Source organism: Rosa rugosa, chromosome 5 (assembly GCF_958449725.1).
Source record: "Rosa rugosa chromosome 5, drRosRugo1.1, whole genome shotgun sequence".
Classification (NCBI taxonomy): Eukaryota; Viridiplantae; Streptophyta; class Magnoliopsida; order Rosales; family Rosaceae; genus Rosa; species Rosa rugosa.
Window position 1 is genome coordinate 40,099,868 of NC_084824.1, and position 16,320 is coordinate 40,116,187.

Below are 16,320 nucleotides of genomic sequence, written 5' to 3' on the forward strand. Positions count from 1 at the left end.
TTGATGACAACCTTAAAAATGGTTGGCACTATACATGACCAATGTTCAAATGGTTAATGCATACTGTATGCTTTAGAGATGCAAAGGAATCATTTGGCACAACCATAGCAATTAAAACACAAGATACTAGAAAATCAGGTTTGTGGTTTATATGTAATTTCATTATTATAAAATGTTGATCTACTATATAAATAACTCATTGTAGTTCATTTACAGCTGATTGATGGGTACAATGTAGGTATTCTGCACCAAACATATCAAGAATTGCAATGCGTACTTTAGAACAAACGGCTTCTTCTTCTGCATGTGAGAGAAATTGGATTACATTTGCTCTTATTCACATGAAGCAAAGGAATCCTCTTGCCTATCAGAAGTTGGAAAAACTTGTATACTGCTACTACAATGTAAATCTACTACAGCGCGAAAAACAAGCAATAAATAATGTGGTCAATGAAAACAACTATATCAACCTACTTCATGTTGCAAGTAAACAGCTTAATAATGGCAGTGATTCCCTCCATGATTGGATTATGCTTGCTGTAATAACCCAAAACTTAGTATCACTGTAGAGCACTCTAAGATACCTTAAACTTTTTTTTAGAAACCGATGATACCACATGCTATACTTACAAGTTATATAGGTAAATTTTTAGAGTTCTAGTAAACTTTCTAAAATACGTTAGTTCGTATTACTTGTGTACACTCGATATTTGTTTTCAAACTCAAGACTATTATCTATGTTATTTTTGTGATGCATGTTATTTTAGTACAAATTATTGCTATTTTTACCTTAAGAAAGCACTAAAGTTCTTTACTTATTATTTGGGTAAATGTGCATATGGATATGTGTGTATAAATATATATATTTAGCAAGTGGATTTATGTTTTATGATATGATTTATGCTTTCTTTCTTTTATTACTTTTTTTAATTTTATCTTATCCTTTTAATCATTTAACTTAAATAGTGATTAGTCACTCACCTTATAATAATTAGTCACTTACTTATTTTATGCTTAATTCTAGCCTATTTAAGCATATGATCTGATCATACTTCCTACAAGCTTGAAGATCAAATGCAAAATTGATCTAAAACTCCCTTAGTTGAAGAGAAAACTCAACTAGAAGTTCTTCACACAAATCCTTCATCCTATTTCTCTTAAGAAGTTTCCTTTTTGTGAAAGAAGTCCAAAGTTTGATCACAAGACCTTCTGATTTCCTTAAGTAAGTACATGAATACATTTCTATGTTCTTTTGTCTTTAAGATTTATCAAACTACATAATCAATGATAAAATGGAAAAGGATCTGCTTTGCTGCAAACCTGTATTTTCGTATATAACAAAGTCTGTTTTGTTAAAAATATTTACAGTATTAAATTCCTCATCAAAATTTCTTCAGTTTAGGCTTTTGAATCACTAAAAAAGGTTAAGAAATGAAGAAGTTATGGCTAATCAAAGTTTTCAACTTTTAAACTCGCTGGAAATCTCATACAGCCATCACAACTTCAAAAATTCATATCTCCCTCATTTCTTATCCGTTTTCTACAAACTTTATATCAATTTGAAGCTTAGGACCTCTACTTGTGATCTGGAGAGTTTGAGAATTAATGGTAAAATACAAGGAACGTAAAGACTTAAACACCAAAGGTCAGTATCAAAAATATCGGTTTCTGCACTGTTATGGATCTTCACCATTTCTGGACTATGTGACTAAGAACAGGATTACATGACTTATTCCATTAGATTCCTTGTGAAAAACCCTTTGAATTGGTGTACTCATTTGACTAATTCGGACTTGTGATGGACAACATAACACATCTTGAAGTTTGATGACTCTAATTGGAGAAACATGAACAGGGTCGATGGATTTGGACATAAGAACTGAAATATTAACTATAATTTAATTTTGTATTGTTACTCATTTAATGCTTGTGCTTTATTATTTTACTTGATTTCAATTATGTATAAGCTTCTTTTTAATTATGTTATTTGCTAGTGAATTTACTTATTTTATGTTATACAATTATGTTACATATGTTTTCATATGAGATTATTCCTAAGTATATGTCTCTATATGTGTGTGTACATATACATATATTACGATCTATAATTCATAAAGATTGTATTTTGTGAATTTGATTATGTCCGAAAAGTACAGTTGTGAAGCCGAGTGATTAGTACTACCCCGTGCTTAAGTGAATTACTGGTAAAAGTGTTTTGTGTTATGAGAAGTTAGCCTGGGCCCTAGTCCCTACAGATAGTGCACTATTATACTCATAGGAAAGAGGTGTCTACCTTGGGTATACATACTTTGGAGGTGTCCTCAGTATGCTGCGGCTTACCCGTGCTTTGGTATTATGGACCCTAGCACGTGGATTTATGAATTATTACCAGTCAACCTGGCTTTCCCGTGTTTTGGTATTATGGACCATAACACGTGGATTTATGATTTGTTACCAGTTAATTTGAAAATTCACTAAGAAGAGAAGTGTACTTATATTATTTTGATCAAATATCTGTCTGCGATATATATTATCAATATGTTATGGTGCTAAGTGAAAAGAGAATCAAGCATGTATTGCTTAAAGTTTATTTCACATATTAATGCTGCAATATTTGTTGGTTCAATAAGGAGATGTGATTAAGTGATTTATTACCAGTCTCATAAACCATTCACACGAATGAATATATTTGTATATATGTGTGTGTGTATTGTGTGTATATATATACATATTTAAGAATTCGTATGAACTTATAAATGGTTCTTGGTACATTTTAACTTGGTTGTCCAAGTTTGATTTCTTATAAGACACATTAATATAAGAATGTAAGTTGTGTACTTACTGGGCTTGTGTTGCTCATGATGCTACACCTTCTTGTTTTCAGGTAACGAGTAGACGCTTGGGGAAAGTGGGGTGATTCTCTAAATAAATGAATGTTTTATTTTCTACTACTAATTCAAGAGAAATAATGTAATATATTTTTGTTCAACTTCAGTATTGTAAAAATAATAATTTCAATTCCTAATAAAAGTACTATTCAGACTTATTTACAAATTCTCTTACTTTAATTTATTCTTTGAGGAAGTTTTGTTTGAAACAACCCACATCACGAATTCGGGTACCATATTTCAATATAATATTGGTCTCGGGTTTGGGGTGTGACACTTGCACACCTTGATGATGAAGTTGGCAACCCTCATCCACAAGTTGTAGAAACTACAACTAATGATGGAATCAATGTAGAGAGGGTCTTATCTGAAGAAGTTGTTAAAAATCCGGGAGATAATTTAGATAGTGATGATGCGTGGGGTGGTACAGCAACTCCGGATAGTTCTAATAGTGATGACTATAGTGAAAGCAAAAAAGATGGTGGAGGTGAAGGGTATGAATACGGACAATCTTCTATGGGTGGAGGATTGAACCAATTTACCTGTGAAAGCAATTTTGATCATGTCACCCAAGATGAAGACCATGGAGCTAGAACAGCTGGTCATGGTGCTCAAGAGAAGATTGTTTACGAGAGAATGACTAGAGGTGCAACTGATGATCAAAATACAGATCTGATGTTGCTTCAATTGCCTTAAGTTTTGGCTCTATCAGTTTAGGCACAAAGCACAGTGAGACCTCAAATGACTATCATGAAGGCAACAATCAAGTTGGCTATAACGCTTATGGATATAATCAATATGGAGACATACATGACCAATATTTCAGTTAGATTCATCCTTATTATCCCCTATCCCCTTATAGGAGAAACAGTCGGCAACTCCAAAGATATCTATGACTATCATGTTCATCATTACAATTCGTACTATATGAGTCATATGTCTTAGTTTGATTATTATACTTTTGTAGACTAGTAAGCATCTTTTAAGCCACTTAGAGTCTCTTTTTTGATATAGATGAAGTTGATATTTATATTTATTTATATGTAAATCCAATCAAATGTGTTTTGTTGATACAGTTTGATACAGCTTGATGTTTGATACAGCTTGATGTAAGGCTTCGAGGGTGATTTGGGACAAAATTGAGTGAAAATGTGTTTTGTTGATAGCATTTGATACAACTTGACGTGGTGGGCCCAGGCCCCGAGAGTAATTTGAGACAAAATTTGGTGAAAATGTGTTTTGTTGATACAAGTTAATACAGTTGAATACAGCTATATGTGGCAGGCCTAGGCCTCAATAATTTTTGACAAAATTGAGTGAAAATGTGTTTTATCGATACAGCTGACGTGGCATGCCCTTGTCTTAAGTTAGTTGACATGCTTTGTAAAAAAGAATGATAGTTTAGGTAAGTTAAGTTTTATATAAAGAATGAAGGGTTTAAAAAGAAATGTAAAACAAAAGAGGACTTAAGAGGAACAATTTTATTTTAAAAGGGTGTTAAAGGAATTATCCATTTTCAGTGTGGTTATTTATACCGAGCACTCTAAAATCTTCCACAATCTACCATTTAACAAAATCATTGAAAATCATTGAATTTTTTAATACTATTAAATTTGAATGGATATTTTAACTCTTCATCGAATACTACAAAATTATTAAAGACTTTTTAAAATTTTAATTAAATACGCCCTCCCTTATATTTTTAACATCAAATTTGGACCAAGCATACTTTTCTTGATTTCTATGTTTCTTAATGGCAATTTTGGCAGCCTAAATCTTACAGTCCAAGTAACCGCTCCAAAGTAATCAATCGTCATCTCCTTGATTAGAAAGCCAATTATTGAAACCATTTCTTAATTGGTAGCTGACTAGCTGGCTCATTCTGTAGAGGCAGTACTAATTTATATATAATGAGCCACTTAAAATGCATTATTGTAGTTGGAAGTTGTTGGAAGTATGTGATCTCTGACCGACGCAGGTATCTATCAACTACCTTAAACTTTATATTTACTTCATTTTCAACCTCATCACGCCTCAATGCTACTCGTAGGCTCGAGGGTAGGTAAGAAAATAAAGAAAGAATATATGAATAACGACGGCAAATTTCAAACATTATTCGAAATCCACACAAATAGCGACCGCAAATTTCACACGTGACTCGAAAACTCAATTTGAATGGAGACGTTGGTAATTTAGAGAACACTAGAAATTGCCAACACACCATATGAATGGTGTGAGTTATGAGATCAAAATCTTCCATTATCTCACTCCCAATTCTAATTTAATTAAGGTCTAAATTACATACTTGAATTCTATGGGTAATTTAATTGGGAGGAATGGATAAAATAGTAAAACAGCATGAGGGGCAGAATAGTAATAAACACAACATTAGGGGCACAATAGTAAATCAATATGGGTGTAAGAGTTAGAGCTTTAGTATATGTAATAGTCGTCGTATTTTCTTGGATTCTCTCATTTCCGTTTCTTTGTTTGCTTTTAATACCTTGTTTGTTCACTTCTGGCATTTCTCTCTAGCGCCAGCCCTCCAGTGATTCCAAGTTATGCTTCTTTTTTTAATACTGTTTCGCTACTGCAATTTCGACTGTGGCAGCATTGAACCAGCAGTCACGAACAGATAATAAATTACGCTTATGTATACTTTAGATACCAAACGTTAACTACAATGATCCATGTAATACAATTACAGATGGGCAAAAGAAATAAAGATTTGTCTGTCATTTGAACCTTCTTGTAGGTTCGTACAACGAAAATTAGAGTCTGATAAACTATTCCTACTTATCATATAACTGTGTCTATAAATTACAAGAACCAAAAAATCCTTCATATGGGTAGGTAGGGGAAAGAAAGAATCACAGAACCAATTGCTTTAATCACAACACGAGCTATTGTCCTGTCAAGGCTGGAAAGGGCAGGCATCCGAAAAGGCCCTCACAAATGTGTGTCCCAAACTTGGCCTCGGCAGAAGATATATATATATATATATTTTAAGGATATACTGCAACTTCCCTCTTTTCTCTAGGAGGGAATTATTACCACACATCACGCAAATACCTGCCATTCATTTGCAGATTTTTCACCATGCTCTCAGCTTTTGAGCTGTCCAGAGATCCCTGAAATTTAAAATCAGCATGATTAATTTGTATGATTCGACAAATTTTAACACTAACAAATTAAAATTCCAGGCAGTGCATGAAATTACAGTTCTGTATCCACAGATGAAATTTTATCTTTCTTTTTGTCTTCAAATGCCAAGGGGCATTTCCTACCATATGGCTCTCTGAGCATTGGGTTAGTTGGTTCACTATAACCACAAATATGTGGTAGGTGGATTTGCTTTTTGGATGTCATCATAGGTGGGTGACAATTGTGACCACAAACTTATATTCACATACCTGCTCCTGCACGATTGTGTGAAGAGTTCGGTGGACATCCCTGGCCATGCCCTTAGCATCACCACAAACGTAAATATAACCTCCCTGAGATAGCATATTCCAGATGTCTGACGCCTGAACACAAAAGAAACAGGTCATTGGTGTTTCACAGTAATGAAGAAAAAACTGTAAACTGTGGGATGTAGGCAGAGGTTGAGACTTGAGACTTGAGTAGGTGGCAAACCTTCTGCATCATTTTATGTTGCACATATTCCTTGGTGGGTCCCTGGCGGGAGAATGCAACCACAAGCTCAGAAAGTGCACCTTTTTCTACAAAGTTGTTCAGCTCATCTTCGTAAATGTAGTCCTGCAATAATAGCAGTAAATCAATTTCGCACTCGAACTAGGCAAACAAACCAGCAAGCGCCCAATACTTGTCCACCACAACCATATGGATCTTTCTAGAGAAACTTACCGTTTGACTATTTCTGCATCCAAAGAATAATACGGAGGGTCCAAGTTCTGCTCCATCTTCTTTAAGAGCTAATCTTTCCTGGAAGAGGAAATTCATTATTAATTATAGTGTGCTAGAAATTGGGATTTATGAAGGTGATGAACAAAGTGAATGAACATTAGGCAGCCAATAAATACCTGCAGGAAACCCCTGAAAGGAGCCAATCCAGTTCCAGGACCAATCATAAGAATAGGTACTTTAGTATCAACAGGAAGTCTGAAGTTTGATTGCCGAACAAAAACGGGTGCCCAACTACAATCATCACTTTTTGCTGAAGGCACAGAATTCTGCAGAAGGATTGAAAAGAAATGGTTATTTTCAAACTTGCAAAAAAAGTAAAAATCATACATAGCAGTTACACAGCTAAGTTTGCTTCACATATATCCAGGGCGATATTAATACATGTAAGGATATAAGATCATCGAAAAGATAAGTAATGCGTAAATTACAAACAGATAAGTTGCAAAACAATTCCTCCGCATTGCCCTGATTTCAAAAGTTGAACACTCAGTTATGATATTCCAAAATCAGTAACAGGTACTCTGGTTTATAATCTAGGACAATGCAGGTATACTGCACTCATTTCAGTATTTTTAGCTTGAGAGGTCTTATCATATCAGTTCTCCTCCACAGTTGTGATGCTCTTCAATGTATAATCAAGCAACAAAGATTCAAAGAAAAGAACATATAAAATACCTTCATCCAGGTTGAACACACTCCTTTGTGAATCCTTCCTGTTGATGTTTTGTCATAAACCAGTGCACAAGTAACATGAATTCTAGATGGTGCCATCCTGTGGAATATATTTGCAATAAGTACGCAATGAAATTCCAAGAAATATGAATATAAGAGACATATATAAACACATATAAAAATCAATTTCATAGAAACATTATTTGTTGAATGAGATCATTAGATTTTTCTAATGATATACTTATTTCCTGGATAGCGCAGTAAGATATGAGGTGGATCATATTTACCCTCATTCATATAATAATAAGACTAAACCTCAGCTGTAGAATGTTCTTATTGTTTATAAGAGAAATACAGTAGTATCTGGATCCTATTGAAGCTACTGATATAGAAATGTTTAAGAGAGAAAGAAGAAGAAGAAAAAATATTTACCTCGGGGATGATGAGATTGAATAGTATCTAGGCTGCAACCTTGGAGCAACTGCTGCAAAGAAGACTCCAAGTGGGGGCTTGGCTGATGGAAATTCAGCCATGACCTCAAGAAGGCTTCTTTGACTTGCAACCATCCATTGAGCATATTCATCCTGCAGAAGTTACATGACAAACATTATAAACTAACAAACATCTAAGAATAACAGATTCGTGAAGTAATACTTAATTAACTTAGGGTACCAAGTAATATCAAAGTACAGATTTACTACCTTCCCAGCAGGTGATGCAAGATGTCTTAATCGATCCGCTTCAGCTGGATCAGATGCATAGGCAGCTAAAGCCAGTAGGGCAGACTGGAAAATGATAAGAAACAAAAGGTTAGACAAACTTTCCATTAGAATAGTATAACAAAGGTAAACTATGAACCAACCACTCTAAAAGAAACGGACCAACCCTATATAAAAAATATTTTAAAATACAAAAAATAGAGGCCAACCTTTTTTGGAGAACTCAAAAGATCAGCATATCGAGTTAGTGCTGTTCTTAATGTGCACGGTGGAAAGGGAGGTAACAAGGAGCCTCCGCTGAGTGGTGTACCATCATCCATATCAGTGTGCATCGAGAAGTATGTTTCCGGAGCCAAGCCCAACAAACTTATCGCCTCTTCCACAGTTTCAGAAAGATTCTCACAGTACACACCGACATGATCACCAGTTTCATATCTGAGAAGGGAAAAGAAAAGCAGAAGCATGTTATTCTGTAAGCACCATACATAAGCAGTGAATAAATTCATTCCTACTTTCTTTTTAAAGCCTCAAATAGCTGACATTCTCAAAACACGAGAATCCTAGAATAATCAGTACCTATTATGTTCATTCAGGGAGAAGTTGGGAAAAAAAAAAAGGAAATGAAAGCAAGAGAACAAGAGAACGAAAGAAAAAAGGGCTGTGAAAATCAACTTACGTAAGTCCAGTGCCAGCAATATCAAATTCGAGATGGGTGCAAGAACGATCGGATGCAGGAGTATGAAGTTCCTTTCTCACAGCAACATTAGCCCTTCATACAGCAAAAAGATATGTCAGATAAAAGAATAAGAAAATACACAAAAATTGCAATTTTTTAACATAGAAAGGTTTGTCACCTGCATGGATGCTGAGCATCAATGACAGCATGACCGTTTGCATTATTCCAGCTCTTATCCTCTACTGGTGCATCAGCAGCATCATTAAATACAACTCGATACTCCAAGACAGCAGCAGTGTAAGGTGTGCAAGCAGGTGTGGTTGCATCATCCTCATCTCGAACCAACTGGTCCAACTCAGGCCACATCAACTCTCGCCTAGAATAGCATCAGACAATGTAGAAATGTATGAGATTTTAATAAGTAAAAAGATAGTTTTCTGCACATTTTATCAATTACAATGGCTATGAAACTTCTCAATACCATGCAGTGAAATCATCCTCTATGCATTGATCATCATCTCCAAGGCCCACTGGAACAAGTCTCTTCCCACCTGAAAACAATTACATGTTTGTTGGATAACAGGACGCTGGTGTAAAACTGAGCAAACAAAAACCATAAGCCTACTCTGTTCTGCTACTAAACTCGCAACATTACTTTATCACAAAAACTAGGACACCTACAAAGACATTTACAAGGAAAAGTACCTGCTTACTGATCAAGGGTTAGGGGACCTATTGTGGTGGCTTTATTAACTTAAAATATAAAAACATTAAATGAAAAAATGAAAAAATGAAAAGTAATATTAGTAAAATCCCTGTTTGCATCATTGATTCCACTCATAAAACGGTGATCATATACTTACCTCAAAACTAAGTGCCATAAATGACGTGACAAAAATTCACCACAGATAAGCAGTAAGTAAAGAAATGACCAAAATGGCAGTTATAACAGCAGTTAAAAAGTAGACCTTAAAATATTGTAATAACTGAGGACTCCGTAGAAGTTAAGGTTCACAACAAGGTGCAGCTACATTGGAAGCCACCAAATGCTCATGAGTGATATATACTAGCATCATAGAAACATGTCCCATCTCAAAATCAAAATCCACAGGGTTTGACATTCACATGACTTTCAGCACAAACAGACAAAAGTACCCAAAAAAAAAATATATATATATATATGAAAGCATACCCTGAGCAGCAAGGATCTCATCCACAACCACGGCCACCTTATTGAAATGCTCATACTGCCTGTTTCCAAGACCAAACACTCCGTAATGAAGATTTTGAAGCCATGCTTCCTTCTCTTTACCCTATAACCGTCATCACAATTGCCATATTAGAAAAAGCAATCATATATTGGTCTAAAATATAACCCACAACCACACCAATGCATTCAAGAAATTTCAATGAAATTTACCTCTGTAAACCACTTGTAAAATCTAGCAGCATTATCCGTCGGCTCACCATCACCATATCTGCATCCACCACCAAAATTAAGCATGTTATTGATGAAACCAAAAATCTAAATCTAAATGATCTTTGAACCACTAATTAAATTTGAAACTCACGTGGCCAAGAAGAAAATTGCCAAACTCTCATTTTTCAATTTCTCCTCATACTCCTCGTCATCAGCTGCGTAATCATCCTACCAAATACAAAATTACCCAATCTCATTATTTCAAAAACTTCAAAACTCAATTTCAACATTAACCAAATCAACAACACTAACAAACAAACAAAAATAGAAAGAAAAAAAAAAAAAAATCAGCCATACCAAATCAACAACTTTGAATGTGACCTTTTCATAGCGAGCTTTCGCTTCCTCAGCCAAAGCCTACATTTCGAACCAAACACCAATAAGTAAACCAAATCACACAAAATATGATCTAACAAAGCCATTGACATCGAAATTCATGCATGAATGTAAATAAACTGTACTAGTAGTACCTTGGCAAATCCCTCAGCAGTACCGGTTTGCGTGCCGAAGAAGATTGTGACCTTCTTGCTTCCATCGTCGAGCTCCGGTTCAGGCTTCGTGATGACCAACGGCTTAAGAGGCTGGACAACCTTGGGCTTCTGAGCACTCGACCGCCGCCACACAAAAACGACGACGCAGCCAATCAAAATGGCAATCGAGGTCGTCAGGATCATAACGAACTCACGATTCTCGAGAATGACGGAGGTGACCTCGGCGCCGGCAGAGGAGGCAGCGGAGGCGTTGGAGGGGTCCATCTTGCCCTTGAAAATCGCCGCCATCAGATCCAACGGCGAGATTTTCATCGAGCTATCGGAAGTCGACTCCATCGCCTGATCCTGATTCAAAAACAGTCTCCGGAATCCGGTGCGTTGAAAACAATAGCTGCCGGCGGGAACAGAATGACCGGATTCCGGCGAGAATGAGCGAACCGCGTAGAAGAAGAAGAAGTAGTGTGGGAGAGAATTAAGAGAGGTAGTAATGGGTGTTTGTGGTGGGTGGAGTAGTTGAAGAGTTCTTGAAGGATGGAAAGGAGGGAAGGGGAGTTATATATTTTTGAGAGGAAGGAAGGGAACGTGCGTGTATAGAAGCCAAACCAAACGCCTACCAAACCAGACTAGTCAAATCCACCTAACACACAGTTAACCAGGGTTAAGACTCCTAGTCACTGCTGGATGCCCATTTCTGTCTTTTCATTTTTTCTTTTTTGTGTGTGGGGGGGGGGGAATAAAAAAAAATGAGTGAATGCCTTTTTGTGTCAGTTACCTTGTGGGGAAAAAATAATAATATAATTAGGGAAAATCGTAGATGCCCTCGTGCGTCTCATGGGAAGTAAATATAATGAAGAAAATAGAAATTATGCATTTAATTATTATTACATGATTGTAATTAGGGTCCGTAAATTTTCTTTTTCCCCGTGGGGCCCACGGTATAAATTTTGTGCTGACGACTGTGCGCTATGCTTTGCTTTGGTGTTCTTGTGCGACTGCGACTATTTGATTTGAAAACTATTTCAACGAAAAATAACATCGTGTATTTCTATTTGATTTGTACACTATTTCAACGAAAAACAACATCATGTATTTAATTTGTACACTATTTCAACAAATTTGAGTTGCAATTAAAGTTTCAGTACAATAGAGGCAATGGCCTAAAAGAAAACACGATAATTAATTAGTCAGAGTGGCTATTACAATTTTTTTAAGCTTAACTACACCTAAAATGTAAAAATAAGGCTTCGAGCAACTAGTTTGAAGGAGTATTCAAAATACACAGTATCAGAATGAAGCACACTCTATTTGGCAAGAACATCAGCCATCATAGATTTTTTTTCCCCTATTTATGTGCTTGATTTGCCCGAGCAAGCTTGCAATTTAGTAGGAGAAGATTGCCAAGAGGATGCACCTCCACATTCTCAATTTTGTAAGTATTATTTTTTTTTAATAAAGGGCTTGTGATTTTGTAAGTATTAATGAAGCAAAACATTTGAAAATTCTAGACCAAAAATATGATTTGATAAATCAAATTAATAGCAGTATGGAGTAAAATTATGTAATTTTTCTTTGTAGGGTGTAATGGTGTTGTTGTTTTCTTCTTTTGTAATCGAAAAAAAATATGGAGTAAAATTGAAATATTGACATGGCCATGTAGCCAAAGGAAGCAAAATGCTAGTATTTGGAACACAGACCAGACCAGCTACGGTGATTGGCAAGAAAACAAGGTGGCACAACTCAAAGATTGCAGTCCAGAGTGGAAATATTTCGTTTGAGACTTGACATTTGAGATTGACGCGTATCGAGCAAAGTAAGTGGAGAAGATCCAGTCACTAGAATCCATTACCATAAGTGGCAATTAAGGTGCATATTATAAGGTGTCTCGTCCCCAATAGGGACACTTTGGCCTCTTGCGATTTAAATCTAACTATGGGAACCGGGATGGGCGGGGGAGTTGGCCTTAAAAGCTTCCGCAGTCGTGTGGTTGGTTGGTAGGTATTACTTGTTGTACCGGTCATTATTGTTTCTCAAATTAATATAAAAAACTTTGACCTAATTATTTGGTGGGTTTGATTAATTCCAATCCCAACTTCTCTGCTAATCATTGCCACCGAGAATGTGTTTATCTCTAGTTTGACAAGATCTGTTGTTCCACATTGCATAGAGTTGATAGAGTCATAGAGCTAGAGACTGTATTGTTTGTTTGTTTTTTTTTTTCTCTCTTTTTATAGCTTATTTACTCTGATTTATTCGTTTACTTACAATTTTTGGAACATAAGATTAAAAAAATAAAAAATAAAAGGAAGTTCATGTTTTCTATACAACAACCCCACCGCAATGACCAAATAGTAACCTTCTTGATTGAGGGGCACCCTTATCGGTCGGACAACTATCTCATCGAGAGATCGGCGAACTCACCAACCGATCGGTGACCTACCAACAATTGTACGGCCAACACAATTTTTGCTTTTTTTTTCTGTTGTCTTTTTCTTGTCATTTATTGTGTTTTGTATTATTTATACCATACACATTTTATTGTTTTCAAGTTTTAAAAAATTGTTCTATAATTAAATTATTAGATGCGTTTTCAAATGCTGTAGAACTTTTAAAGAAATCTATGGAATTTAAAAGTTTGGGTGTATTCAATATAGACTTTTAACCTAGCGCTCTGCTAGGGGAGAGAGCGGCCGCCTACGCGGTTTGCTTATGAATCTTCCTCCATGAATATGGAGGATTTGGGTGACTCCGGTGGCGCGGTAGGGATCTGGCGTAGCGGCGACGGTTGCTTGCCTCGGTTTTCTTCCATGCGACGGAGTTACAATTGGATCGGATGGTGGAATAGCTTTCCACTTCTGGTGGTGGACGAGCGTCGTACGGTGGAGGCGAGTCTTGATCGCGTACGGCGGATCTGGATTCGCGTCGGGAAGGTTGATATAGGCGACATTGGGCGGCGTGCGACGGGCGACAGTGCGCCGGATGCTGAGCCGATAGGCCACAGTTTTTCCAGGCTGACGATGTTGAGAGACGGCGTGGTGCAGATTGGTCTGCAGATCCGGATTTGGGATCCGGGTCGGATCTGGGGCTGGGCCTGGATCTGGGTCAAGGGTCGGGTCTGGATTTGGGCTTGGCACTGGGCCTGGATCTGGGCTTTGAGGTTGATTTTCTTTTGGTTCTCATCTTTTTGGTTCATAGGTCACTTTGGTGGAAGATTGATCTCTATTTGGCGTATTTTTTACCTGGAAGATGTTTGGATGGTCACATCACCAGTTACATTGTTAGAAGATTGCCCTTTCGTGGATGGTCACACTATCGATAACATAGGTGGAAGATTGTTCTCTTTTCGACGTAAGATGTACGAGGAATCTGCTTGGTCGGTCATACCACCGGTTACTTTGATAGAAGATTACCCTTTTATGGTCGGTCATACTATTAGAAACTTTTCACATAGCACGGTTTACACCCGATGCGTCCTCAGATGCATTTTTGCATCCAATCGTATCTTTGCTAGGTTTTATGTTCATTGTTTTATTTTCGTTTCTTTCATTTATGATGTAGTTTCTACATCTGTCTTTTGTAATCTTTTTTATTATTAATGGAGTTGACATTTATTCTCAAAAAATCTTGAAAATGCAAAATTCAAGTTTTTGCATGTTTTCGTTTTGCAAAACAATTTTTGAAGAAAAAAAAACATTTTATACGTTAGCAGATGTGGCCTAAGGCCTAAGCTATTACTCCAAGAACTTAAATCCTAATCACTAGTAGAAAATTAAACATATACAGGACTTAAATATAGTTACACTTAAGGACGATGATCTCATGACAGCAATTAAAAACTAATAAGAATTAATTACATATTAAAAAAATAACTAATATCTTTGCGGTTTGGTTTTGCTTGGCTTTTACAATTTTTCTTCAGTTTGAATCGAAAACCGCACTATTCGATTCAATTGAATTGCTATCAGTTCGATATTTTTCAGTTTCAAAAAGTCTCACCTATCGATTGTCTTTTTTGATGGCCAAAAAAAAATATTCCTCGTTGCCGTATTATATTTGATGCGCTAATACATTGGAAGAAAAGACAAAACATATCCCATCAACAAAATTATATGAAAGAGAAGCAATTAAGCAATAGGCCAATAGCACAAGGAAATTAGGGATTCGAGAAAGAAGAAAAATGTGCAAAAAGTCCTATAAAATATTTGTCCATGAAGAATCGCCCACAGAATGAAATGATAGCGTGTTAAATCACTTTATATTACATTATTCTTTGGTAGCATAGTCTACATGGTTTTATATTACATACATGTTGGAAACCGAATCACCTAATAGGTCAATTCCTTTCTCAAAAAAAAAAAAAAAAAGAATCACCAAATAGGTCAATTTCGGTGTAGACCATCAAGTTGGATTTGACCAGCTCCATAATATATTGACAGTCCAAGCTGAACAGCGGAGGGATCAGTCAGTGATCACAGGATACAGGGTGCCTGCCCACTAAGGTCAATTCCATCGGAAACTAGGTTTTTCTTTGATTCTTTCAGATATTCATATTGTTTATTTCAGATATTCATATAGACACCGAAGAAAATAAATATATAAAAAACAAGAACAAAAAGAATTAATTTTCATACTAGCAGGAAGTCCCTTCACAGCCTCCATTGAGTTGGCATTGTCTTGGTCTCGAACCAGTGTGATCGAGCTGCGCGCCCACAACACTTGACCAAGTCCCCGGCCATTCTCCTTGATTCCACCACAAGGATAAGTTGTTGTGAGGTAAAGACCGCGAAAAGTGTGCTCAAAGAGTTGAGACGCCGCAATGAAAAAGACTCTGTTGCCGGCCTCAAGGTGCTACATATATACGAGACTCAGAGGTTAGGGCTCATCTCCACGGGGTGAGGTGTTGCAAACCTGCAGGCCCGAGCGTTAGGGTTTTCCGAGAAACGCATGACGCAGAGCATGTGCAAGGTGTAGGACGCCTATAAAAGCCAATTCGTAAATTAATGTTGGTGAAAATTTTGTTGTTGTTGTTGTTGTGCCGCAAAACCCTCTAGGGTTTAGCGATAAAGGAAGTTAAAAAAGTGAGACGTCCAAAAGCTTGTGATTACTAAAATAAAACAAAGCTTGTATAAAATAATAAGAATACATTAAAAAAAATCAAAATAAAAAGCGTAGCCACTTCTCTTAGATTTTTCGGCAGGTCAATTTTTGTTTTTTTAATAGTGTCATGGTATCTCAAAAGCTTTCTAATCTCAATGACAAATCACTCGCATGTGAAAGGCTTTAAGTGTGTATTGCAGCACAGTGTCTGGACACTTTGACAATTTCGTGAGTCAAACGCGGGTATGAGAGATTTCCAACTAAGACGCTCAACCACTAGACCACTTGCAAGCCAATTTTAATCTATAACAAAAGAAAGCTAGTATAAAATTATTAGAGAATACGCTACCAAAAAAAAAAACCTTATAGCAAT

At 36.3% G+C, this 16,320-nt stretch overlaps 1 protein-coding gene across 1 annotated transcript; it reads right to left on the bottom strand.

Moving 5' to 3' along the window:
* Window positions 1-5,522: 5,522 nt before the first annotated feature.
* On the bottom strand, window positions 5,523-11,390 carry LOC133709803 (NADPH--cytochrome P450 reductase 2-like). The gene is made up of 17 exons (XM_062135688.1): window positions 10,833-11,390; window positions 10,660-10,719; window positions 10,454-10,530; window positions 10,303-10,360; window positions 10,075-10,195; window positions 9,364-9,433; window positions 9,061-9,258; window positions 8,883-8,975; window positions 8,416-8,641; window positions 8,189-8,272; window positions 7,920-8,071; window positions 7,491-7,587; window positions 6,932-7,081; window positions 6,756-6,833; window positions 6,525-6,647; window positions 6,302-6,415; window positions 5,523-6,019 (listed from the first exon to the last, which is right to left on the bottom strand). Exons 1-17 carry the CDS (start codon window positions 11,187-11,189, stop codon window positions 5,939-5,941), a joined length of 2,139 nt encoding a protein of 712 aa, XP_061991672.1. The 5' UTR covers window positions 11,190-11,390; the 3' UTR covers window positions 5,523-5,938.
* Window positions 11,391-16,320: the final 4,930 nt, after the last annotated feature.